This window comes from Drosophila serrata, unplaced genomic scaffold (genome assembly GCF_035046125.1).
Source record: "Drosophila serrata isolate PLE 108 unplaced genomic scaffold, ASM3504612v1 contig_100, whole genome shotgun sequence".
NCBI lineage: Eukaryota > Metazoa > Arthropoda > Insecta > Diptera > Drosophilidae > Drosophila > Drosophila serrata.
Window position 1 is genome coordinate 1390078 of NW_028256998.1, and position 26342 is coordinate 1416419.

At 41.1% G+C, this 26342-nt stretch overlaps 4 protein-coding genes across 5 annotated transcripts; 1 reads left to right on the plus strand and 3 right to left on the minus strand.

Annotated features, from left to right (window-relative positions):
* Window positions 1-7607: 7607 nt before the first annotated feature.
* LOC110185647 (protein regulator of cytokinesis 1-like) lies at window positions 7608-9521 on the plus strand. Its single transcript, XM_020954605.2, has one exon. The coding sequence runs from the start codon at window positions 7722-7724 to the stop codon at window positions 9282-9284; it is 1563 nt and encodes a 520-aa protein (XP_020810264.2). The 5' UTR covers window positions 7608-7721; the 3' UTR covers window positions 9285-9521.
* A 112-nt stretch (window positions 9522-9633) lies between these two features.
* On the minus strand, window positions 9634-13985 carry stc (nuclear transcription factor, X-box binding stc). The gene is made up of 5 exons (XM_020954606.2): window positions 13198-13985; window positions 11722-13103; window positions 10579-11652; window positions 10173-10524; window positions 9634-10113 (listed from the first exon to the last, which is right to left on the minus strand). The coding sequence occupies exons 1-5, from the start codon at window positions 13528-13530 to the stop codon at window positions 10012-10014; spliced, it is 3243 nt and encodes a 1080-aa protein (XP_020810265.1). The 5' UTR covers window positions 13531-13985; the 3' UTR covers window positions 9634-10011.
* Window positions 13986-14402: 417 nt separating this feature from the next.
* Window positions 14403-15294, minus strand: Vha16-5 (Vacuolar H[+] ATPase 16kD subunit 5). 2 transcript variants are annotated; one of them, XM_020954873.2, is made up of 2 exons: window positions 15139-15294; window positions 14403-15070 (listed from the first exon to the last, which is right to left on the minus strand). In XM_020954873.2, exon 2 carries the CDS (start codon window positions 15012-15014, stop codon window positions 14463-14465), a length of 552 nt encoding a protein of 183 aa, XP_020810532.1. In that variant the 5' UTR covers window positions 15015-15070; window positions 15139-15294; the 3' UTR covers window positions 14403-14462. The 2 variants fall into 2 exon arrangements, with proteins under 2 accessions (XP_020810532.1, XP_086697220.1); XM_086841094.1 differs by having other exon boundaries at window positions 14403-15088; window positions 15139-15291.
* Window positions 15295-15806: 512 nt separating this feature from the next.
* Window positions 15807-19202, minus strand: LOC110185899 (uncharacterized). The gene is made up of 2 exons (XM_020954913.2): window positions 18243-19202; window positions 15807-16631 (listed from the first exon to the last, which is right to left on the minus strand). Exons 1-2 carry the CDS (start codon window positions 19200-19202, stop codon window positions 15807-15809), a joined length of 1785 nt encoding a protein of 594 aa, XP_020810572.2.
* Between the last annotated feature and the right edge of the window lie 7140 nt (window positions 19203-26342).

The following is a 26342-nucleotide window of genomic DNA, read 5'->3' on the forward strand; positions in this document are numbered from 1 at the left end:
AATACAAAATTCTTTCTCCACTTGATTGTTTTTCGGTGGAAATTTACATTAATTTGTGTTTTGGTTTCCTATTTAAAGTTTTTGTTGTTGGCCGTGTACCACCCAAGTTGATAATTTCATAATAAGCGCCAGACAGCAATAATAATTACATTAAAATGAGGCTGGGATTCTTTCGTCGAGGAAAATTATATGGAAAGCTCTGAGCCACGACGCCTTGCAAATTGCAACTCAAGTGGAGGGAAAAGAAACGGCTTTCTGGGGGAAGGAAAAACAAGAGGGGGAGAGGGATGGGAACAACATTAGAACACTTAAGCACTTAGCTGTCCCCTCCATCCAAACACCCGTCGATTACCGCCGTGGTGGGTTATCTTCCCTGGCTGCCAGCCGGCTCCACTCCGTGTTGCATATTCCAGGCACGTTCCAGAAAAGCGATTCGCTGGCATTTCCCACCCGGAGCTAGAAATATCTTAAGTCTGCGTTTTATCAATTTGCCCATTCTGTTTTGCCTTTACTAGATATCTTTGAATTTACTGAGCCTCTCAAAAAACTAGCCTATGGGATTTTAATTAAGTTCCCATTCAACTCTTATTAAGTTTCGAAAAGTTTTTCAAAAGAAAAATCGAAGTTTCTGCTTTGATATATACAAGGGTAGAAGGAATAATAAGAATAATAATCTTTATTAGCATAATTATAATTTATGTAAAAGTTATGAAATAAAAGCGAATTTATATTTCAGAAAGAAGAAACATATGCAAACAAGGAAGTATACATACTGTTGTGTCGGAAATAATATAAAAACAAGTGAGAGAGATACACAGATAGATGATCGACTGTGAGATACCTGGTACCGAATTTTACTAAATATTTGCCTTATTTTTAGACAATATAATAAAGATTCTTAAACAACATAAAATGGCAGCCAAAGTATTTGAAACTGGAAAGCATCACGTTTTTTGCTGCCTCCCAAAACCTATTTTAACATATTTCCTTTACCTTCTGAAGCTTTAAATTAAAACACTATATAATTTCGTATATATAAATAGTTCCATTGAAATCACAATCGTTTTAACACAAACATTTAAGTTTTAACCACTAACTGGAACGTCTCTCGATATACATATGTATTTCCTTGCCATCTGTAGGTACACACTGCGTACACGTTATATCTGGCCAAGAATGGGTCCGTCCATATCCCCCTCCAGCAGTGCAGCTCATTTTTGTTATTTTTATTGTGGCTCTGATTCGCGCTTTATTGCATTATAATTGAATCTTGGAGCGCACAGCTAACGCAGGAAACGTTGGCTGACTGGCTACCGCTTCCCCGCCCCAGCTGTTGCACTTAATGCCAAGTGTTTAAAAAAAGAAAGGGTAAGAGGAGAAAGCTAAGGGAAAAAAAGAAAGTAATATTTACTTACTCCCACACCGTTCGACAGACCACCACCCTTTCATCGTCCTCGCGCCCCGACGTTCATTTTCCTCATTGCCAGCGAAATGCAATAAAAATTGTTTTCCCATAGACGCTGGCGACGACGACAACGGTGGCTAAGCAAATGTTGTTGGAAATGAGCTATAAAAACGGGAAATTGTATTTTACAGTAAATTTTTGCAGCACACAAACTAGCTGGGAGCCGTCGTTGGGCCACATCCTGTGACCTTCCACCCCGGCGCCGCTGCTGTCGCAGATAATCCGGTGCTGAGTTGGCTTGTCTTGACTTGGCTTGACATTGGCTTTGGCTTTGGCTTCGGCTTCGGTTCGGCTTCGGCTTTGTCCCGCCACCCTTTGCACGGTTCGAATCCGAGGTCTGAGCCCGGGCCCTTGCATCTATCGGGGCTTTATAAGCTGCCAATATTAAAATGATGACAAGTTTATGGCAAAAAAAAAAAGGGCAAAGGCACAGGCTTCGTGGGGGCGGCATTGGAATATATGGGTAGAAGCAGATGAGGCGAGCGAAAATGCAATTCATGGCAAGTTGATGTCCCGTGGCCTTATTTATAAGCAGTCCTTCGGCATGAACAATGAGAATTCTAAAATTCCTGCCACACTGTCAGTCCTCCAGCCCCCCCTAAAATAATCAAGAAATAAATACATAAATAACTTAGTTATAGATAAAAGCTATTTTGAGGATAGTCTATGGCTTTGAATTTATTTTTTTTACATACCTGAAAGCGTTGCAATCGTTGTATAAAGCTGACAATTATTTTATTTAAAATTATTAATGATTAGATGTGTCTTTTTAGCTAGTTTCATGTGAACTACAATAGACGTTCCATGAAGAAAATGATTTATTTAACTAGAAATACCAGTAGAATCTGATATAAAAACTAGATAACTTTATACAAGTTTATTAAATATATTTCAATTTAGACTACGAAATGTTACAACATATTTCTAAGTGATTTTTAAAGGAAATTCGTTTTTTTTTATGTTATATCCATTGTAAATGAATGTGTACTGTTGTAATTTATTACTAAGTTATCTGTGAAAGTATATCTAGGATACTAAATCACCTTTATCTAGGTACTGATTTTCAAACGTTTCATGCATAACTTGAAGTAAAACATAAATCTTTGAACTCTATTTTATACTTTTAAAATCAACCTATATTAAAAATTATGAAACCGCATTTAAATTTTTATAACTCCAAAATTGTACTCACCTCGTTTTTGGTTCATTTCCAAGCTCTCCTCATTGCATCTCTGGCGCGACAAGGATGACTGCAAAGGTAAAAAAAGAAACGAATTACATAAATAACTGCGCAGTGTTTGTGCCATTTTGGTTGCCACATTTGAATAAAATATGAATAAAAACCAAAATGCATTTAGTTGGACGGCAAAAGGGAGTCTAAAGTGGGACAGAGATGAGGCGGGCGGTAAATCCTTGGTAGCAGCGATACTTCCTCCTTCTTGGAACCCATTCCTCCACCTCTCCAAAGTGGCTGGAGCAGTTTGTCACCTTTTCGCTTTAGAAAATACCTCAAAGAAGGGATAGAGAGAGAGAGTCCTTGCTTCTACGCGTTCCTTTACGTGTTTTTATTTTTTACCGATTCTTCTGCACAGAGAAAATGATAAAATAAGATATATCTGTGGATTCATTGGAACACGTTTTTACTTAAACATATTCTTACTTATAAAAAAGGGATACCTCTGGATTCTTTTGAACATATTCTTACTTTAACAATATAGAAATTTTGTAATATAAAAAAATGTGAATAAATATTTTACAAAATTCGATGTTTTTTGTCTAAATGCATATGATTAGAATCAGAGTTTATTTTTTAAAGCTTTTTTTACTGTAAAAAGTAGTAAATACTCCTCATTATTTTATGTACTTTTTTAAAAGTGCTTAAGCAAAAAGAAACAATTATATTTTCATAGCTTAATTACTGTATCTTTGCAACAATATTCCTATAGCAACATTTCTAATAAAAAATGTATATATATTACGTAACTTGTACTGTCTTTGACAGTAAAAATAACCCATATTGTACCGTGCTCCTTCAATGCAGGTAGGACCTTATATTATTGGTTTTCCGTGCAGTTTCTCTCCGTGATTACCGCTCCTTTCCACCGCTACCCGTTTTTGCATACAGATACGATAATATTTGCATTCAGTTGGGCCTCCTTTCCCCGTACTCCGGCTGCCCGCTTTCCATTGCCAGTCCTGTTGCAGTCTATTTCCTTTTTTTTATTTTATTTCGCTGTCAAGACGTCAGCAATGTCGTCCTCTTACTTGTCCCAATCCGGCTCCTGGCCCTGGACCTCTCGACCCCGTCCTCGTTCCTGTTACATTCATCGTCCTCGGGTTGGTCTTGGTCTCCGTCTGGAACTCGTTCCGGAGCGCCACGTTCCCTTGCCTTAATTTTGGCTAGGGAAAAGTGCATAAAAAATCTGCGGCGAATTTGCAATTTGAATTCGACTCCGTCGACCCCTCTCTGTGACCTCTTCCTGTCTCCAGGTCCTTGGCGCACTCGTACCTATGTGAGAGCTTCAGCTTTGGTGTGCGCTTGTGCCTGTGTGTCTCCTTTATTGAGACCAGTAACATGGTCGTCCCGGCCCAGTCTCGTCGTCTAGGCCTCCTCCGTCCGTCCCCCCGTTGGCTATAGAAGCCATTCCTGAGCAGTCTTGGCAGGCAGTCAGGCGGCTATTTAGGAAGTAATTTTCGCGCTTTCATCGCAACTTTTCGCATTCTTTCTGTGTTTGTGTCTGTCTGCAGATCTTTTTGGGCACGTTATTTGTGCTCCTTGATGGGGGCTGAGGCTGAGGCTGAGGCTGAGGCAGAGGCTGCTCCTTTAATGCATTTTTAAAAATGCCAAAAAGCGCAAATTGAAAGCAACTGGCTCCTGCTCTCCTCTCCTTTCCTCTCCACTTGACGCCATTCCCATCACTCACCCCTCGCAGTGGCATTTCTGTGGTCGCCTCTTTTCGGTCGGGTCACGTGCTCACAGGACGCAGGACACGCTTAGGGATCGAGGGGGAGAGGACACCGGGCCAGGGGCCACACGCAGGCATAATTTCAGCCACTGCACTCAGACTTAATGAATATTTTAAGGACAGCTTTCATATTACTTGCTACTGCATATGTTATATGGACGTATGAAAGTTCTCCCAGGACAAATGTCACAAATGAGCATCAAATGTTTGTCATGTTACGAATTTTTGTTGTTGTTGTTTTAGATGGTGCACTGCATATTACGGATAAAAGGAAATGTCAAAGTTCATATTCGTATTTATTGGAGTGATGAAATAACTATTTTTAACTTATGTTTAGCTAAGGTAAAAGCATTTGCTAACCCGTCCTAAATCAAATATTATAAAATATTATAAAGGCTTCCAGGTACTCTTAAGATTTTAAAGCGAGGCTTATTTATAAATTGATATTTTAATAATTCGATAATACTCTGTTTAAGATATAGCAAGAGCCTAATCTTGGTTTGAACTGTTTTTGTTGGAAATAAGTATTTAGAGGTTATACAAAACGTAGTTAAAAAAAAAATAGTCCGAATATATTTTGATAATATTTATATAGTTCCATATTTAAATCATCAAACTTTGGAACATTTTCAATATAACATTAATTGCAATATTTTTGTATACATATATAGTATTTACTACATCAGACGTTTACCTTCGATAAACATTATATTTTATGCTTAAGCTTAAAAGCTAACTTTATTAGGGTGTGTGTTGTTTTTATATGTAGATATATATTTCATATAGGTTATAACTATTTTCTGTTTTTTATTTAGAAACCCAAATATATTTTCAATAATAATTTCAAGTATTATTTTTGTTAACTTTATTTCTGTTAAATATAATTTTATTTAACAAAAAAGGGAACTGCAATTTTAATTAAACAGCAAAACAATATTGGTTATATTTCTGATATTAAGATTAAATCATTTATTAAAAATTGTCCCAATGATATTGTATTCTCAATATTTATAAATTGAAATACCATTTTGTTGACTATATTCAAATTTTCCTAGAAAATTTTTTAGAAAAGTATACATAGAAGTAATGGAAAAAAGTATCTTTTAGAAATTACAAAATGACTCTTTAATAAAAATTTAATTATTTTGCATATTTACTAATATTTTCAACAAAAGCATAAATCATTTTTTACATTTAAAGTTTTTTTATTTTTTATATCGTACCATATTTACCAATATTTTCAACAAAAACTGAAATCCTTTTTTACACTTAAACCTACTTATGAGCTTTAATGCAACTGACATTCATATTTCGCACGCATTTAATGCCTATGATTACTTAATTGGTATTATAGCAACTCAAATTAACAACTAATGATAACACATTGGTTTGAATTCACACTTTAACTGCAACAAATAGGGCCCGCTGTGAAAAACATTTAAATCCACACAAACTTTCTCCTCGACCACAAAAAGTAATTTGAAAATAATTTAAATTTTCTGTTGGTTTAAAATTTAAATTTAAAATAAATAGCTGCATTAATAACGTAATGGAATGTGGAAAAGCTCAAGTATTATTCGTTCACACACACGCACGTACGCATGTGCCATTTCATTATATTAAATTTTGTTTTTTTTTGGCATGCTGTAACACATAATTAAAATTACACACATTTTGTAAAAATATCGCGGCACATCCCATTTCCATTCCGAACTCACACCCAAATGCAGCGGTTTACAATTGACCCAAAATGAACTCTTTTTCCTTCAATCTCGCGACCAAAACCAGCCAACAGCCTAAAGATGCCAACCGCAATTTAATCTCCCTGGAATTATGGTTCCAAACCCACACCCACACCCCATCGGTGCCGGCACTTATTGCCTGCCTGCCTGCTTTCTTTTCTTTCCTTCGTATTTTTTTTCCTTGGCTCATTTCAGCAGCATCTTACGGATTTCTTTGTATTTGTTAATAAACTCCCCGGCAGACTAAATTTAAATTACGCACACATCTTGAGAGGCCGGGGCCATGGAGTGGCCTCCGACGATGTTGGCAGCCATTTCGCTTATAGGCTGCTCATTATGTCAGGTCTATATTCATATACATACGACTTGCCTTTTGCCTTAACACCCACCACCCTCTGTCCCCTCTAACACCCCCTTCATCCGGGGCATCCAAGGATATCCTTGGCTCCGGTGAGTGCGTGAGTGCGTCTCATCCTGGGAATCCCCCTCACTTTGACTTGTCGTAACATTTCATCTTTATTTTGGCATTATTCCCTAGGCGCCGCTTATTGTTTTTCGTGAAAATGGCAACGGCAATGGCAACAAATTAGAAGCGTGTGCCCATAGCCCGAAACGAGATGGTAACAGGCCAGCGGGAGGGCAGTTTCCCGTTGGTAAGAGGGAGTATGTAAGTATTTTCTAGTTTCCACAACTACGGAACAGCCAGCAGGTGGAAGGTGGGTAGGTGGAATCCCCCCTGGGCAGCTTTCAGGTAGTTTCCCCACACTCCCCCTTAGAAGCTTTAATTAACTAATGGTTGGGACTACTGACTGGCCCATATTTTCAGTTCCGAAATTTTCAAGCCCAAAAAATAGTTTTCTTTCTTTAAAGTCGGTCACTGCGAGCCAAGCTGGAAGCTTGAGGGAAATCAAGAAAGGAAGCTAACTTTGAAAAGCCGAATAATTAATTAACACAAATTGCTGTATCACTTTAGATTATAATTAAGCAATGTGGTAATGGAAATAAGGGTATACATTGGAAAATAGATGCCTGATCTCTCCTAGATCATCTATATTCATGATATAATATCATGGTTAAGACTTACCGCTGTAGTGGTAGGTATCATCGAAGTGAGCTACTTCCTAGTTATCCAGGGCAGGTGATATTTTTGGGATCAAAGAGCAATCACTATCACTGTCAGTATTGATGTAAACACTGGACAGGCCACGGACAGACTGAAGTCAGTGCGAAGGGAGTGCCTGTATTTATAGTCCGCAAGTGAAGAGAATAGAGAAAGTGAGAGAGAGAGAGAGAAAGAGATTTATAGAGAAAGGTAGGGAGCTATCTCAAGAGATACAGAGAGAGAGAGAGAGAGAGAGATACACACACTGACTATGACTAATATAGATATTAAGAAAGAAAAGGAAAGAGAAACAGAGAGACAGAGAGATGGAAATAGATGTCTCGAAAGCCCATTATTATTTGTCAACTGTTATATTGGAACAACTCTCACATTATTTAATACTTTTCTTTCAAAATCCAAACCAATTTGGCAAACAAAACAGAATCATGAACACGCACAATTCCATCACAGTGAAAAAGCAGATCCTGGATATGACCATCCAATATGGGGATCAGCTGCATGGGTTGTGGATGCACATCTTCGAGCCCAATACCGTCAATGAGTTCCTCCACCGGCTGAGGGACCATGTGGAGACCTTCTACATGGATCTTCTAACCGATTCCCAGGAGAAGCAGCAGACGATCCTCGGCGAGATTGCCGTCCTGCGGGCGGAGGCCAGTAGCCTCACAAGCCTGCTCCACAAGTCGACGGACATCTACGAGCGGTCAAATAACTCCCCCCTGGTCGTCCAGCAGATGGAACTGAACAAGAGCATCGAGTACCTGCGCGAGGAGCTGGCCAGCCGACGAGCCGAGATCTGTGAGTTGCTGCTGCAGCAGGATCAGCTCTGTGAGGAACTGGACGAGGTTCCACTTACCCTGGCTGAAGATCCTCTGCCACTGCCGGAGGAAGTGGACGCGTTCCGGGGTCACCTTGCGCAGCTGCGTGACCAGCGAGTGCAGCGTCTGAAGGAGATTGGTCAGCTGCGTGAGAGCATATGGGCTGACATGAAGACATTGGAAGTGCTTCCCATTACAGCATCTGAGGTACATCTACTATGCCAGGATAATCAGTCCCCCAAACTCGAGGTCTTGACGCAGCTTCGCGATATGCAGAAGGAATACTCACGCCAAGTCCAGGAGCTACACGATCAGATTGATACCATGCGTCAGAAAATTGAATTATTGTGGAAAAGACTCCCAGATACCGATGCTTTTAACAAGCAGCAGGTGCGGGAGGCCAAGGACTACACCCAGAGTACCTACGATGTGCTCCTGGAGGAGCTGCACCGCTGCCAGGCCATCCGCAGTAAGAACATGAGGACCTACATTGAACAGCTTCGTAGTGAAATCAAAATCTGGTGGGAGCTCACCCTGAAGAGCCCAGAGGAACGCACACTCTTCACCGCCTACTTCACCGATTCCGAGAGCGAAGATATCCTGGAACTGCACGAGATGGAGTTGGACGGCCTTAAGGACTTCTACAGCAGCAACCAAAAGATTTTCGAGCTCTACGCCCATCGGGCAGAGCTGTGGTCGCGCATGGAGGCACTTGTGGCCAAGGCGAACGATCCAAATCGATTCAACAATCGCGGTGGCCAGCTGCTTAAGGAGGAGAAGGATCGTAAGGCCATCTCGGCCAAGCTCCCCAAGATTGAGCAACAGATCACGGAGCTGGTGAACGTCTATGTGAGCCAGGCGAATACGCCTTTCCTGGTATACGGGGAGGACATCCATAAAAGCATGGCTATGGAGTGGGAGCAACTCCGTCAGGCCAAGCAGCAGCCCCCCGTTGGCAAAACACAGCTCTCCCGCTCGGTCAGCAAAATTTTCCCACCATCGGAGCCTCTCAGTCTGAAATTACAAAAGAAGGAAACCTCGTCCTCAATAAGGAAGTCACCTTCCATTCAGCGTAATGGAAACTCCCTGACGACCCTCGACAGACAAAATTCCTGTACCGTCCAGTCGGTGAATTCCCAACTAAAGCCACCGTTGCACAGGGACAAGTGATCTGACAAGCCCAGGAGCGATGCACAGGCGCTATCCAGAGGGAGTACCGACCGGTCTGGAGGTTTCCTCGTCGTAGCCACTTAGGGTTCCTTTGGAGCTTAATATTTATCTGTGTTTTCTACCTGAAGTCTACCTCTGGAAGCCCCTGAATCATCATGATTTATAGACAGTTGATACAGAAAGCATTTATAGATGTTACGACATTATAATAATTATTGTTGGTAAAATGTTCATACAAAAAAATGTTCGATGCTTTTATTTAACAAATATTTTATGAACCCGCTGTAAGATTTCAAAGATCGAATTCAAATTCAATCGAATCGATTCGATTACAAATTTAAACACAACGTTTCCCTCTGCTCAGTATTTGTATTTATTTTTCCCTCTGGTATACAATTGTTTCTTATTTAGTTTTGGGTTCAGAAGGTTTTGATTTTCGTTAAATTCATCATGAAACAGAATTGGTTAACAAGATTCTCCATAACTCTGCCTCTGCGTATCCATTCAATATTCAACATATTTATGCATTCTAGATTTTAGCTAACTTTCGTTATAATTTACAAAATATACGGCGGCAAATCATTCAATATCGGCTTCGCTAGTTTATGTGTATTGTCCTCTCATAGAGCTTTCTTTCGGTTTGCCACCGTTTTAGGCTCCACAAATATTTCATTCTAGGTTCCCTTCTTCCAACAGTATTTATTATTAAATTACCATGGATTTTGCTCTATTTCTTTAAGCTCCATGCATTGTTGCTGGGCACAGGGACACGACGTTGTCCAGACTCACGAGCCAGCACCTCCATGATGCTTGTGGCAGGCAGCCAGCACTGAAAGAAAATTGATAGAGTTAAGCTAAGCTTGGGAATACATTTTTATATCGACTTACCCTCTCCTTGTGGGCCGTGGCCACAACATTTCGATTAGGCTCCTTATCGTAGGAAACAGATTCGATACCAAATATCTCGCACAACTCGTGCACCAATTGCCTCTTCTCGCGATTCATGGTGGGGAAGGAGTGACTCCGTGAGCGCTGCTTGCTCTCCTTGGCCAGCTTCACCAGATCGCTCAGCGTCTCGTATACACTCTTGGTCAGAGCCGGATTTCTCTTGGCAAAACCGCGAACAAACTCCGAGTACTTGGTCAGTGACTTTTGCTTTGTGTCCGAATTGCCCGATGACAGGGCAGATGCTAGCCGACGATTACGCTCCAGCAGACGGCATTCGTCGTTGCAGTCCAAACTGAAATTGTTATTATTTAATACAAATCATTTTACAACTATAGGCATCCCTTACGTTCGGTTCGATTTGCTTGTCTTGGCCGGGGCCAGGATTTCGCTCAGTTCCATGTAGTTGCCGCGCGACATTTCGGCCATAGAGGAGGCCAGCTGAGCGGTGGCAATTCGACTGTGCTCCCTGGCCAACTCCTGGCAGCTGCGACTCTGCTTCCGGTGGCCGCATTCACACTGAACCTCCACCAGCTCTTTGCACGGCGTCTCGGGACAGGCGCCCTCATGACAGGCAGCGGAACACTTATGACCGCAGAGCGTCCGCGGCTTAGTGCAGCTCTGACGACATACCTCGCCGGCACTCTGACAGACGCCTTCGTGGCACGGCTTGATGCACTTGTGACGGCCGCATGGCAAGGGCTTGCCGCATGCCAGGCCACAGCTAAAGTTGGCCTGGGAGCAGGGAATAGTTTTGCGCTGCTCGTGACCACCGTGGCAGAACTTGGTGGTAAACATCATGCAGGGCGGACAGGTGGCCGCCGAGTGGCAGTTGTGCTGCGGCGGATGATCGCAAGGATGCGAACGCGAGCAGGGTCGCTTGCAGAGTGGCTTCTTGGTGCCGCATGGTACCGGCGGATATATCACTTCGGCCCCGCACTCGCAGTAAAGCTCCTCGAAGCTGCTGCGATAGCACGGCGGACAGTTGCCTCGATGGCAGGGTTGATCACACTTATGCTTGCCACAGCTCAGCGTCCGATTGCAGGGCAGTGGGCAGGCGTGATCTATGTCGATGCAGCATTCCGCATTGCACTTGTGCTTGCCGCAGCTGCGCTTCTTCGTACAGCGTCGCTTGCAACGGGCATCATCCGCTCGCGTGGACAGCTGCCGGCACTTTATCATCTGATCCATGTGACCGCAGCGACACTTGACGGCTGTTTGCTTGGGACACGGCGGACACTGGCCCAAGTGGCACTTGCTGGCGCACTGATGGGGATGAGCTGGCTTGCCGCAGCGCAGAGTCCTCGAGCAAATTCCCTCGCAAGTCGGTATGGGATCTAGACAGCTCGAGCGTTGATCAGCCGGCACCGGCATCTTGCCGCATGGACAGCTTGTTATCTGTTCGGGACTTAGCTTACAAGGCCTAAAAGAGAGAAAGGAATATTAGAAAACCTAGAAATCGTTATGAATTGACTAGAGTTGATGTACTCACCTACAGTTGCCCGCGTGGCAAGAGTCCTTGCATTTGTGGTTACCGCAGGGCAGGGGCTTCCCGCAACTCTCCTTGCACGAGTAGTTCCGCTTGTCTTGATTCTCGCGCGTGCACTGCACTTGACGCTCCTGCTTGCCACAGTGACAGTGCTGCTCCACCTGCTCCGCACAGGCTGCACACTTGCCGGCATGACACTCGGCGCGACACCGATGCTCGGCACAGTTGAGCACCTTGTCACAGATCTCGCCGCAGAGTAGATCTTCTTTCATGGCGCACTGCATGGTCTTGGAGCTGCGTCCGCAACCACAGCTGCGCACCACATTGGCCTGGCACGGTGGACAGGGACCAGGGTGGCATAGCAGTGTGCAAGCATGGCTGCAGCCCTCGATCCGGCAACAGACTTCACCGCAGCTGTGTGCCAGTTCCGTACGGGACACCGGCGGGTTCTTGAGTTTTCCGCAAAAGCAGAGATACTCGCGCGGCAGCTCTTGGAGGACATTTTGACAGGCAGGACACCGCCATCCTACTTCAGACTTGGAGCTGCTCGCCCAGGTAATAGTGCACTTGAGGTGGAGAACGTGGTAGCAGTTCTGGCAGGACCACGTCGGCTGATGCGCCTTGATTGCCTCCACGCACACCAGGCACTCCAGTCGACGCTGCTCGATATCGCGTATGAGTTTCTCTCGCTGCGATAGCTTCTCATTGTCCGCCGCCGGTGGATGCGGCACAGCTCGCCGCGGAGATATTTGCTGCTGCTGCGTAGTTTGCTGCTTTTCGGGCGACGGCTGAGCACTCTCGTTGCTAGTATCCAGCTCGTCGGCGGCCCGGGGAAAGCCGTTGATGCGGTCCCTGTTGCGATTCCAGTCGTCCCTTCGTTTGTTGCTTCTATGATTGTCGTAACGCTGCTGCTTCTGTGGCTTCTTGCGATCGTTTCGCTCATATCGATCCTCTCGGTCGTCGCGGTAGTCAGAGCGACGCTGCTGCCGGGTGCTTCCCGGTCGAGAGTCTCTGTCGCCGCGATCTCTTTCGTAATTGTTGGCTGATAAACGAAGGTGGTGGGGCTCTCCTCCTCCTGATCCACCGTTTCCCCCCGGTTGTGGCGCTCTTGTTCCCGTCACACTAATGGCAGTTTCTTGGCTGGCAGTGATATTCCTGTTCCCATTTGGCGTCGTTGCCACCTCAGCCGGCACCTCGTTCAGACTTAGCTTGGCCAGGTTGGGCACAAATTCAGGAGCTGAGGCCTGCAGCTTGGAAGAGCTGAAGTCAAAGGGATTGTTGCCGAACGGTGTGTACAGATTTGAAAAGGTATCATCATAGTTGTTGCTAAAGGAGGCGGCGCCATCGCCATTCTGATAAGATTGAAACATGGGCTGTGAATATAGCTGTGGAAACAAACAAGTTTATATAGTGTGTGTTCCAACAAGGCGTATCTCTCAAATAAATAATAACATATTATAATAAGATAGCTACACTCACATGACCAAAGCCCGTGGAATTTCCGAGCGGAGCCGCTGGCGGATTCAGACCAAAGGCTCCTCCGCCACCGCCGATGTTGTAATTTGTATTATTGACGCTGCTCAGTGGATGTTGCATTGTTGCGGGGCTGGGAGTGGGCGATGATCCTCCACCTAGGTTGTGCTGTTGAATGAACTGATTGAAATTCACATAGTTGTTGTTGCTGTTGGTGCTGGTAGTAGCTCCGCTGGCGCTGTTGCCAGATGCTTGTGCCGCTGCCTCGAGACCATGGCCGTTGGTGGATGCTCCTCCACGAACGCCACCGTTGGTCAGCTGCTGCCAATACTCATCCATCGCTGAGAAGAGTATGCTATTGCCACCGCCGCCGCTGCCACTTTCCTGCAGCACCTCCTCCTCCTGCGTTCGGCTCTTTGACGTGCTCAGCCTGTCTGGGATTGTTGCTAGTCGCTCCGGTGTCTCGATTTCAGACGGGCGTTCCAGACTAAAGTCCGGAAATCGCCTGGGCTTGATATATGATTGTAGAACCAAAGCTTCAGACACGTGTGCAGTGATGAAATTGGGACTTCTGATGAAATTGGCCGAATTACAAGCTTTTCGAAATCGGTTTTGGTTGCCGGCTGATGCCCGGCAGTTCAGGCTTCGCCACCCTTGACTCCTCGACTGCTCCCAATGCTTTTGGCCCCTGATTTTTGTATTTTCCGTTTGCGTGAAATTAATAATTACTAACAAAAAATCGCAATTTTGACAAATTAGAGTGGCCGAGCTGGTTTCTAAAAAGGACAAAATATTTTTGCAGTATTTTTATTTTCTTTATGGTCACTCTGAATTCCGACGCTGTTATTTAAATATACACGTAGATAACCACTCTTACAGATACATGGGGTGGAATTTTCACTTATGGAGTCGAATTTTTATGTAAAATGTAAAATTGGTAACATAGCCGCTCTCTTCTCTATCGGGTACTGTTGGCTTTAAATTAACAGAATTCTCATTGGTTGGTTTTATCTGATATTTGTGTTTTGCCGAAGCTGTTACTTAAAATTTTACATCTTATACGTCTAGAAAACCATTTTACACGTGTAAATATTTTAAATATTAAGTAATGAAACTATCATATGTAAATATCGATAAGAAACCGTACACTCGATAAGTTTATCGACCGCGCACGACCACCTCAATTTAAATTTAAATTTAACAAATAAAGAAAAGAAAATATATTCTTTTTTTTTTTTTTTTGATGTTACAAACATATTTTATACAGTTTATTATTTTATGTTCACAGTATACAGATATATGCCGATGATAAGTCCATAAAGGCCCAAAACTTCTGCGAAAATCAAGATAAGAATCATACCAATAAAGAGGCGAGGCTGCTCGGAGATTTGTCGCACTCCAATGTCGCCCACCTCTCCCACGGCATAACCGGCAGCTAAGCCGCAGAATCCTGTGGCAACTCCGGCTCCCAGGTGCACATATCCTGAGGGTAACGAGTACTGAGTCGAAGGTCCTAGCTCGCCCGACAGCAGCACAGAAACCACAAGACCATAAATGGCTATAATTCCCGCCATTACCACCGGTATAATCGACTTCATGATCAATTCTGGACGCACCACGGCTGTGGCCGATATCCCGGTCCCAGCGACAGCAGTGCCGTATGCCGCTCCAAACGAACTGAATACACTTGAAAAAACGACACCCATGACTCCAAAGAATGGCGAATAGGGAGGATAGCGATCAAGCCTCATAACCGACTCGGAAGTTTCTTTAAGCTTCATGGATTCCATAAGTTCAGCTACATCTATGGTGTTGTTATCCATTGTGGAAACTATACGTCCTTTTATTTCCTATTGATCTTTTGATTTTATATATGTATCTATAAGAAATGGATTTTCTTATAAAAATGTTAGATAAGTTGAGAATTATTTTTATAAAAAATCGTACCTGATTTTTTTTTTTTTTTTTGTCAACAGATATTGAATTATGTAAGAAACGCTCTTTTGGTTGAAGTTGTAACTTAGAACAACTTGATTTTTAAAGAACTTAGTTTTATGAAAGAAAATCACTTGTGTACTAGATTGGGAATATTAATTTACTTTAATTTTAATTTAATTTTATTTAGAGAAGTTTGGCCTCAATGATTTCTATGAAATTTAATTCTAATTAATGTACGATTCCATAATCATTATTAATCGATTTGTTTCTTTTTTTTTGTTTCTTCTTTTTTAATAAATATTTATGTATGACTTATATTCTTGTTTTAAATAAAAGATTATAGAACTTGGTTAGATCAATATTCCCTTTTTTATATTCTCTATTTTAAAAGCCCCAAATTACAAACTATGATTTGCAAGCTTTAAAATAATAAGGTAATTTTTATTTTCCAAATTAAACCATTGCGGTCACTGCTTAACTATTAAACGTATGACTAAATAAAGATTAAGACACTGATTATAGTTAAATCAAATATTACGAGTAAATGCAGTTAAGATCTAAAATGAATAACAACAAACTGAAAACTAAGATTATAATATAATTATTTTTTACAATTTTGGTAGATTCAGCACCTCTCGCGATGCTTCATATATATTTATAATTCCCCTTTAAGACCTTTAAAATGTCCTCAGATTGCTGAGGAGGGTTTGCTGAGCCGGCGGCTGTGGTCCAGGTGGTGGTGGCATTGGCATCGCAAAAGCCGGTGATGTAGCCATGGCAACAGCCAAAGTGGCCGGCACCGGCATCTGCAATTGTTGGGAAGACTTCACTGTCGCCGCCGCCGGAGGAAGGGATGTGGTGGGTGCCCCCTCCAAAGGACGATACTGACACTTCTTGGAATGGGTGCGCATGTTGCTGGACTGGGTGAAGGCCTGGTTGCAATTGGGATGCGGGCAGACATAGGGCTTGCAACCAGTGTGATAGTTGAGATGCGTTTTAAGGTGATGCTTCTTGGTGAAGGCCTTGGGGCACAGGGGACAGCTAAAAGGCTTGATCCCGGAGTGCAAACGATGATGCAGCGTCATGTTGCTGCGATCGGCAAAGGACTTTCCACACACGGAACACTGGTAGGGCTTCTCCCCGCTGTGGGTGCGCATGTGCTGCTTGAGGAGCATCTTCCGGGAAAACCTCTTGCCGCACTCGGAGCACTTGTGCGGCTTTACACCTGTGTGGATGCGTACGTGCATGTTGAAGGCCACGCGTTGATTGAAAGACTTGGGGCAGTATGGACACTCGTACTCCTTCCGGTTCCGGTGGATTTTCATGTGGCTACTGAGGTAACCTTTGTCATTGAAGGTCTTGCCACACTCGGGACACTCGGCAGCAAACTCCTTGGTGCCGCGATGCACGGACAGGTGATACTTGTAGTTTCTCAACTGGGAAAAGCCCTTTCCACAGTCTGAGCATTCATAACGCGGCGATTTGTGGGTTTTCTCGTGGGCCTAAAAAGGGGAAGAAAAATATATGTTTATTAGCTTGAAAATGATTTAATTAATATAGTTTAATCTTTTTGAAATGTAAAAGTTATTACGGAACCTCAGGTATTTCAAAATCTTAAGGGTTACTAGTAAGCTGAGTATATTTACTGCAAAGTATTGTTTTAAATTAATTCATTGAGCTTTGATTATGAAGGAATTGCCTTATAATTTCGGCCTAAAACTGATACTACTCTTTGTGGCCATTTTGTGAGACTTCGTTAAGACCCTCTCTCTCTTTCTCTCTCTTTCTCTCTCTCTCTCTCTCTCTCTCTCTCTCTTTCTCTCTCTCTAACGAAGTTGGTAGCAACGCCCTGCACCCATGCGTAAAACCAGTTCTCGCTCGTCTTGCCTTTGGTTTTCGGAAGACTCCATTTTGAGATACTCGCTGCTGATATTTGCATAAGGCACACAATTCTTTCCAGCTCTCTTCTCTCCTCTTGTCTTCTTGCTCACTTGGAGAAGACTCCGCCCCTAGTTTCTCCATCGGCTAAGTCCCGCCCCTTTTTATTTGGTGTATAAACCAGTTTACTGAAGATCTCGAGCAATTACTTGGAGAATTGGGAAAACGATATTTAATTTTATATATTGCCGTAAGAAAGGTTAAATATGTTTTCTTTCTGAATACATGTAGCTTGATGTTTCGAATGGATTTGATTAATGAAATAATAAATATTTAAGTGATGTGAAATATTTGAGTCAAAAATAAACAGTTAAACAAAATTTTAAATCAGAAATAAAAAAGTAAAGAAATCAGTTTGCTTATACAACTTATTTCCAATCAATAAAAATTTTCAAGTATTAAATTCGCCATTTTAAATTCATTGTAAAACATTTTATTTATAATGAAAGACATACTTAGGTAATTTGAATTTGAATTATATACTTGATTATATTTGATTTTTGGATTATTAGAAAAGGCAAACTATCAGAAAGACAAACTATTGACTGTACAGCAGAAACATTAAAATAATTTCGTAAGTTAAATGAACATTGAGAGCATCAATTAGTCTATGTTTGGGACGTCATAAAAAAAAAAAACAATTTAAAATTTCAAGACGTTTTATTTTTTATTTAATTGAGAGCTTGTAGAATAGTAAAACTTTGATTCGATTTACTCCTTCTTAAGAGGATTTTTGAAAGTAATACTACGTCTTTTCTACCCTATTGGAACGATAAGTAAACTCCATCATCAATTAAAACAAATAATATTTTCAAAACAATTTAAGGCATTTGGTAAATATTTAGATATTTTTCCGAAACCTTTAGATGGTTTGCTATATTGGAGTATGATACAAATTTTAAAGAACTGGATTTTAAACTTTCCTATCCAATAAAATATATGTGTTTTCGAACAAATATCAGAAGGATAAGGACGTAAACAAAGGTGATTGAATTCCTGTACCTCTAAGGTAAGACTCTTCTATTTTGTAAAAACCGTTTTTCCTAAATAAAATTTATTTTAAATGGGTTTCTTTTTAAACTAAAAGAGAACGAAGACCAATCAGTCTACAGTACAAGTAAATCCTTATCTGTTTTTGATAAAGACATTTTTTTTATAATTTTCCCTACGCTCACCTGTAAAGTTTCGGAGCATCCAAAGACTTTTTCGCATATCCTGCACTTGTAGCTGATCTCCTCGGCTGCAGCTGTGTTGTAACCACCGTTCGCTCCTGAGCTGCTCCCGACGACAGTGGACACAGCAGCTGTCTGAGCCATGTTCAAACTCAGATTTAGGTTGGTTACGGAGCTCAGGGAAATATTACTGGTGACGGATCCTCCGGCGGCAGTCATGGTTAGTTCCCTTGCTGGTCGCAGGATGCCGCTGGAACTGCTCACGGATGAGGCAGCGGGTGATATAAGAGGCGTCGATTGCTTGTAGCCAGCCTGCAGTCTTTGATAGTAATCCAGGCACTCCTGGCAGTCCAGACGGGTGCAGGCAGGACCTTTGGTACGGATTTGCTGCTGCTGCTGTTGCTGATGGGAAACTTGGCCATTAATTACATAGGGCGCAAAGTAGCGCTTCTGCTGCGGCTGAAGCTGGGGCGGATGCTGCTGTGGGAGAGGTTGCTGATATGGCGAAGTGGGCGGAGTACTGAGTCCTGCAGCTGCAGCTGCTGCCGCATAGGCGGGCAATAGGTGCGGGAAGAATTTGGCATAGAACTGGGTGGCATTGGCCATGGCCACCAGATCCGGAGGCAGCATGGAGTAGCATCCGTAGGGTGATGACAATACAGGTCCTGCTGGGGGTAATCCTGTTGGTTGAGCTGTTCTCAGGTCACTGCCTCTGCTGTTGATGTGGCTGCTGCTCTTGGAGAGATCGAGGATATTGGTGCTTGCATCTTGGACACTTTTTCGCTCCTTGCCCAGTATCCGGCTGATGCTAAAGTCGGTGACTTGAACGGGTGGCATAGCTGCCGCCGGCGGAGCCGCCTCTTGGGTGGTTCTAGTGGTGGCATTGGCTGGCATGGGTGGTGTTCGCGCCGGGGAGGGCGACAGCTCGTAACTGCGCTGCAGCATGGCGTGCTTAAAACCCATTATATACTCCACCGATCGGGGAAGAATCAATCGTACTTAGGCCGCCGAGGAAACCGAGAAACTCAGACTTGGCTCAGACGCTTCGGAGCGGGAACTGTCGCGGTGCGCGTCGAAACTCGAAATGTCTTGGTCTGATGGCCCGCAGCAGCCGTCAACATCTCTTGACCAGGCCTAAAGCCAGGCTAAATCTCACTCTCTCTCTCTTGAATTTAATTGGTCGAGAAACAGGTTTCCGTGCACTCGTAGCTCTCCGAGGCAGTGCTCTCCCATTAACCGGGTTTGACTGCTGAGACAAACTGTCGCGCCTCCAATTACGACAGGAGCAGCGATCTCCGAGTCGAGAACCATTTGGTAGTAGCATTTTACTAGTCTCATCTATCATAAAGCTTATCGCAGCCCTCAGATCGCTCGGATCTCTCTGCCACTCTGTCCCGCTCATTCCCATCTTTCAGCCTTTTCTCTCCTCTGGGCTGCTCAGATAAAGTGACTAAGATTTCTTCTTTTCGGCTGCGTTGTTTTTGTAATTAATTGCGATAATAAAATGTGCGCATCGTTAAGTTTTTAAAATGTATTTCCCTTGTTCGCCAAACACACATTCACATTCACCATCCACATTCACATTCCCGTCCGCAAATCCTCGCCTCTTTCCCAGGCATGTGTGAATCTTACGGTTTTGCGCATGCGCAGCGACCATATTTAAAGGTGACACGAATGGTCCATGCATCTTTTGCTGAACAGTATAGTGGGTATCTTGCTTTAAAACTACAGGGTATCACATAAAGCAGGGGTAAATATTAAGGGTTATCTAATAGGTTGAAGGGAAAGGAAGTGCTGAAGTGCTACGGAAGGGATTAGAATTATAAATTCTGAGCAGCACAAGATTATGACCAATAGTGTATGTTTTATGGAGAAAATATATTTAAATTTACTATTAATAACATAAAATAACGAACCTAATTAAATCCCCCTGACTGGGGAATAACAAAATAAATTCTATAAATTATAAAATATTAACAATACTTTTACTGCTTTCGATACATTTTAGTACTAATCTTTTCCTAATTGGGTTTCTAGTGAGAGTTGAATAGTGACCCATTCCAATCTCGCGTTCAGAGTTATTAAATTCTTAATATAATAATTCCCATAATAATTTTGCTTCAAAATATTGAATTGTATTTATAAATTGAATTCCTCTAAACCTTAAATTTGAACTCAAGAGGACTTCCGACTATTCTATTGTTTTAACAAATTGCATGACAATTAATAGATTAACTAAAATGGAAATGTTAAAAATGGAAAATGGATAAAAATTAGAACACTCTTTGTTATTTCTATTCATATTTAATGAAAAGTCAAATCAAATTTATAGGTAGAACCGTTTTGTTTGATTTCCAAGCAATGGTAAAGTAAACGTAGTAGTTATAAATCAATAAGAGATTTAATAATCTAATTTGATAAGATCGAAATGAAGTATTGTTTAAAGTTAATGTAGTCCTTGATTTTGGCTTCGTTTTTCACACATGGTATTCAAATCGGTTAGCTATATAGTATAGCTGTTATAAAAACTATAAAAGGGTGTGCAAAAGTCAACTTGTTCAATAAAATAATAACAATTCAGTGCGTCCTTTCAAAAAAACTTTTACTTAAGTAAAACCACAGCACTTGGACACACATCCTCCTTGTAAATAAATAAAGGCTTCAGACCAGGGCGATTTCTTTACACTTGCACAGAATCAGTAGCCACCATAAAAATGTACAGAACAAAATGCTTCAGGTGATTTGTGATTGGATGAAAAGCTAATAAATAACCAGTGCCATTATGGACCGAGGACTCCAAAGTACCGGAGAAGAGTTAAGCTAAGCCAAATGGGTGACACACAACCTGAAATCGGGACAGGAAAGTGCCAGAATGGTAAAATTAAGTGGTATACATTTACAGCTACATGATCCCGGGCCAAGTTGGGAATGATGTGACTCACAAGGATGTGGAGAATCCGCTCGTAATTGCCATTTTCCTCATCGAGTTTCTAATGTGCCAGCTTCCATAATCTTGTACACAATTTGTAGGCGATAATTTACAAAACGATACTATCAGGATTATTAGTTAACCAAGGTATAACGGTGGTGAGCTCTTAGAGTATACGTTCTCGGTCTAATAATTGATAGCCTTCTGACTGTCAACACGCGCTGGTTGCTTCGTGGGTAACCACGATCTGCATAAATTTCAATTAAACAGGCTATCCATTATAATTATATGTGGATATATGTATATAGGAACCCGATGGAGAGGAGCAAACACTAAAAAAACTTGTTTAACCTTAGCTGAAAAACTGTTTTATTTCGTTTTTCGGTTCGGTTGGATTTTCGTGGAATTCCGCGAGATCATTTACATATGCGAAGCGAAGGAAACTTAAGTTTTAATTACTCTCACTAAATCATCGAGACCGTAAGATCTTGGGCCTCCTCCCTCTCTCCAAAACACACACACCGAGACTTTGTTTTGTCGCATGACTAATGTTTATTAGCTGCTAATGGTTTGTTTTACAAAAGCTACGTGGCTGCTCCATAAGAGGTCTCCCCCAGTGCCACACAATCCCCATCGAATCTCACAGCATATCCCCAGTCCAGTCTGTTCCAAAACTGTTTCACCCGTTGACATTTTGACAAATTTCCAACTCCCTACTACCGTCCGTCGTCATCGTTCTGCGGCGACCTGGCTCCAATGTAAGCTGATACTTATCTCAGATGCCCAGATCTACCTTGCTGCTTGGTCATCCTTATGCTCCAGCTCCTCCAGCTCCACAGCTCCTCATATCCCCTCATGCGTTCACACTATTAATTTTCCGCTCGTTTACTCGTTTCTGTTGGACTCGTTGTTGGGTTCCTCCTCATTGGGGTGGTCGGTATTTATCTTATTTTGTGTGCGTTTAAAACTTCTTCTTTGTGAACCCCTTTAATGTCATGTGTTATCGGTTAATGATCAGCCGCGTTGCCAAGTGATTTTCTGTCAGCGGGTGATCAACTTGCCTTTGTGGATGACCCCTCCTCCGGATGATCTGATCTGCTCTCGGATTTATTTTTACTTCTTAGTTGGTTGGACTTGTGTTTTTGCCTCTTCTGTTTCTTTGCACTTAAATGTGAGCATCGTTTTGTGTAGCTTGACAAATGCCCATGATTTTTGCATTTAAATTTATTGGGGTTACGGATATTGTATATATTAATATATATTTACAAACCATATCAAGCATATTATATATAGGCACTATATAACATAAACCCAAGTCCTTTTCTAGAAAGTAGAACAAAAAAGTGTATCAGTTCTTTAAGTACTAAAGATTAATGAGAAAACTTTTGAATATTGAATAGTTCCAACACATTTCAACTTTAACGCATTTGGCTTCTATAAAAATAAATATACAATTTTAAATATTTGAAGAGGTTTCTAGTAGCAGTAAATAATAGAAAAGTATAGAGTTGCCCTTAGGTATGAAATGATTCACGTATATGGTTTTATATAGTTGGGGCGATTTTCTTCCTCATTGTTTTTAATGTAGTATACAATTTGTTTAATAAGTATATAGAACTAGCAGTTCTTTGCATCTGGTTAACAAGATAATAAAGTATGCACATATTTTTCTAATTTTCTAAGGATTAATAGATGTATCATTTAGGTTTAAATATATAAATATACATGAATAAAATTTGTTATAATTCTGTAATAGCATTTTGAAAGCGAGGAAAACTGTTTGAGAAGTCAGAAGCTGCACATTATCAATGCTACCCTGTTAGTGTGTCAATACCCTTTAAATTGTTCGTTATGATACAAAATGTTATCTATATTCTTAGGTTTCTTATTTTATTCATATTTCTTATTACCAAATTTAATATACTTTAAATAGAAAAAACTTGTAAAATAAAATTGGCGGCTTTCTTTTTAGCGACTAAAACTTAAGCAAATTTTATTTATTTATAAAAAAACGCCTACATAAACCCAAACCTTACAACTATCTACACGCCCCAAAACATTTATGGGTTTAGCCAGGTTAAGGCATTAAAAACTGTAACTTAAAAAGAGGCCTCTGGCCATTTATCAAGAGCGTTTAGGAGGTGTTGTACTATTGTCTGCCGGAGATATACATAATTTATATGGATGGAAACGAGACCAAAGACAAAGGAGACAAGGCGATACTCATGGCGATATATATACAGATCCAAAGTGACTATATATGTGAATACCCGTGAGTCGACGATGTTGTAGATCACAATCATTTCAATTAATTCGAATATAAAATACGAAGTGGAGCCGGCGGCTTTTGCAAAATGAACCGCGTGTGCTTAAATATATCAAATTTCAATATAAATGAGCCACAAACATAAATCAAGGGGGGGAAGACCTCTCTTGGCATCCAAAAACATCTTCGATCCCCCACGGACCCCCCAAATCGAGAGACACACGAAAGTGAAGAAATAAACACGCCCAAGATCGTTTGACTTTTAATGCATCCTAAAAAATAATAAAAAATACGCTCCCTCCAAAAACAAATACAAATTTAATGGACTGACGAATGGCTGTCAATGTGTCCAGTCCCTCAGTGTTTTAAGGGAACTTTCTTCGCTGTAAAATGTAATTTATTTATTTTTTACAACAAATTAAACGAAAACATGCCACAAGGGGAACCTGTGAGAGGCGAGGGCGACAGATACTAAACATTTAATTCGGCGTTAATTATGTTAATGAAAACACATTTCAAATGCTAGAATTAAAATCAAATTTTTCAATTTAAATTCGATCGCATCGCATGGACCATTTTTATTCGAAAACACATTTCATTGGAATCGACTCGGATGTGAGCTAATGAGAGCGAATGAGATGGATGGAAATCGAGATGGAGCAAGCAGGAAAGCACGATGATCTGCTTTATTGAGAAATTGTGTGGAGAATAGTAATAAATCTACGAAGAATCGAACAAATCTTTGTTTTATTTTATCATCATCAAGGGGAATGCAAAGTTGTCGCCAACGCAAACAGGTTCCTTGGGAGTTGCTGCTGATTTTGTGCTAGAAAATGAGCGATTACCTAAAAGTCTGTGAATGTCTATATAGACAGGCAGAAAAAATATTTAATAAAAATTACACAAGATACAAAAAATATATATGAATTTAAGGAACAAAAATTGCAATGATAGGATGGAAATAAATTACTTCTGGAGCATGCTAAAGTAATATAAAGGATATATTTTATAAAACTTAATCTTTGCGTTTATGAATCTTATTAGTTCTACTGGCTCAAGCTCTTTAAAATTGTTTATTTATTATTGAAATAATATATCAATATTTTTAATTACTAAATGATATTTTTGATTGATTTCTATATAAGCTGTTGCAGTTGAAAAGACTTTATAAATAACCTTTTATATTTGTCTTCTGTGTATCATCTGTTTTATAAGTATTCGAGTCTTTCTTATAATTTTTTTAATCAAGACGAACTCTAGATAGCATCAAGCTCATTTAATAAATATAGTTTAGAATAAAAAAATCTGCATAAAAAATACAAAACAAATATTTCTCACAGTGTCAGCTTTAAGAAACCAATGAAATACTTTTTCGCTTCAGAGTCCAGTGTTACCGCCACACATTTAAATGCGCTACATTATTCACTCATTAAGATCTTGTGGCGACTGCTCAGATGTTTTTGGCTTCCTGAGCAAAATCAATCAAATCTTTAACGATGTGACAGGTTAACAAGTCTCTCTCTGTGTTTGTCTCATTCCTCAAAAGGAAACGCCCAGAAACACGAAAAACTAACTAGACTTTGGCTTGGTTTTGTAGTTTAATGCCTGACTTTGAAGGCGCCGCCGAACGGAGAGTGCGAAATTTGCATAATTTAATTATGAGAGTTCTTTTGTGGAAACTATTTGGGTGGCGCGATAAAAGGAACGAACATTTCAAAGGCGATTTATGGCATTAAGATGGCCATTCATCAGGAAGTTCTGTCACCATTTTAGCCATTCTCGGAATAAATCCGATCGAGTCTTAGTCTGGGAAGGTGGCCACGATCTTTCCCATAATTGCCTCAAATTTTCACACAATTAAAGACAAATACTTTCATTCACTAAATATTTTCACCCTCTTTAAATTTTTACGATCATACACACACGGTTGGTGGTCAACCTTAACGACCTTTTTGGGAAAATGATTTTCACTTTTCTGGGACTAAATGCTGTCTTATCTGGCATCGTAAATCCCTGGATTACGGCTGCCTTCGTGTTTCGCCATAGCTTTTCATTTAATAAACTAAAAAATCCTCCAACGGCCGACGGCCAAGTCACATACCAGTAAACTAATTATCTTAATGACAATTATTACTAAAGTGCGCTTCAAGACAAACCAAGAAAGGGGGCACTAAAACACCGACATGACACAATAGTCCACAATTATCACAAATGACCATAATTATTATCAAAAAATAATAAAAAACACACATACAATACCAACTAAAAAGGATCATAAAAACTCCAAAATGAGTTAAAAGATATCTGTGGGTCTGAGATATTTTTTTTAGATTTAGTTTCCTTCCCAAGAAGCCAAAAAGTTAATAATAAATGATAGGAAACATCAACTAAATCAATGTGCTCTTAATATGGTATTGTTTATATATTAATTTTTTAATATATAGTAATACTTTGTTTAACATTTTTATAAAAAGGAATCTTTGATTTGTTGAATGGGAGATAAGTTACAGGAAAATAATGAATGAAAATTTTCACCGCAGACAGGAAAATGTAGTCGTAATCCAGTGATTTCCAATGAAAAACGATGCAGCATTCAGGTTCACTCTTCTGGGGACTGACTTGCTGTGGTCTTCACAGGCAACAGGTGCCCAATTACCCAAGTAAACAGCGACAATAACTATGAAGCATGCGTTAATTGCCAAAGAGACTGGGATGCTGGGTGCTACTTGGGATCTGGACCTGGGCCTGGGGCACGGTGACAAAATTAAACTTAATTGTTTTATGACAGGCCCCTGGATCGCCAAACCGAGGGGGTGAGCCCGTGTCCCATGCCAGCTCGGTTTCGGTTTGTGTAGCTCCATGGATGTGTGGTTCGTGGTTCGTGGGGCGGTGGCTCTGGGTCCACCTG

Excerpts from the sequence above, each read along its gene's own strand:
- LOC110185647 (XM_020954605.2), top strand. The coding sequence starts at position 7,722 with ATGAACACGCACAATTCCATCACAGTGAAAAAGCAGATCCTGGATATG.
- stc (XM_020954606.2), bottom strand. The coding sequence starts at position 13,530 with ATGGATGAGTATTGGCAGCAGCTGACCAACGGTGGCGTTCGTGGAGGA. Across the intron at positions 11,653-11,721 it reads TGCCACGCGGGCAACTGTAG|GCCTTGTAAGCTAAGTCCCG; the intron begins GTGAGTACATCA and ends TCTCTCTTTTAG. Across the intron at positions 10,114-10,172 it reads CCACGGCCCACAAGGAGAGG|TGCTGGCTGCCTGCCACAAG; the intron begins GTAAGTCGATAT and ends ATTTTCTTTCAG.
- Vha16-5 (XM_020954873.2), bottom strand. The coding sequence starts at position 15,014 with ATGGATAACAACACCATAGATGTAGCTGAACTTATGGAATCCATGAAG.
- LOC110185899 (XM_020954913.2), bottom strand. The coding sequence starts at position 19,202 with ATGGGTTTTAAGCACGCCATGCTGCAGCGCAGTTACGAGCTGTCGCCC. Across the intron at positions 16,632-18,242 it reads GATGCTCCGAAACTTTACAG|GCCCACGAGAAAACCCACAA; the intron begins GTGAGCGTAGGG and ends TCCCCTTTTTAG.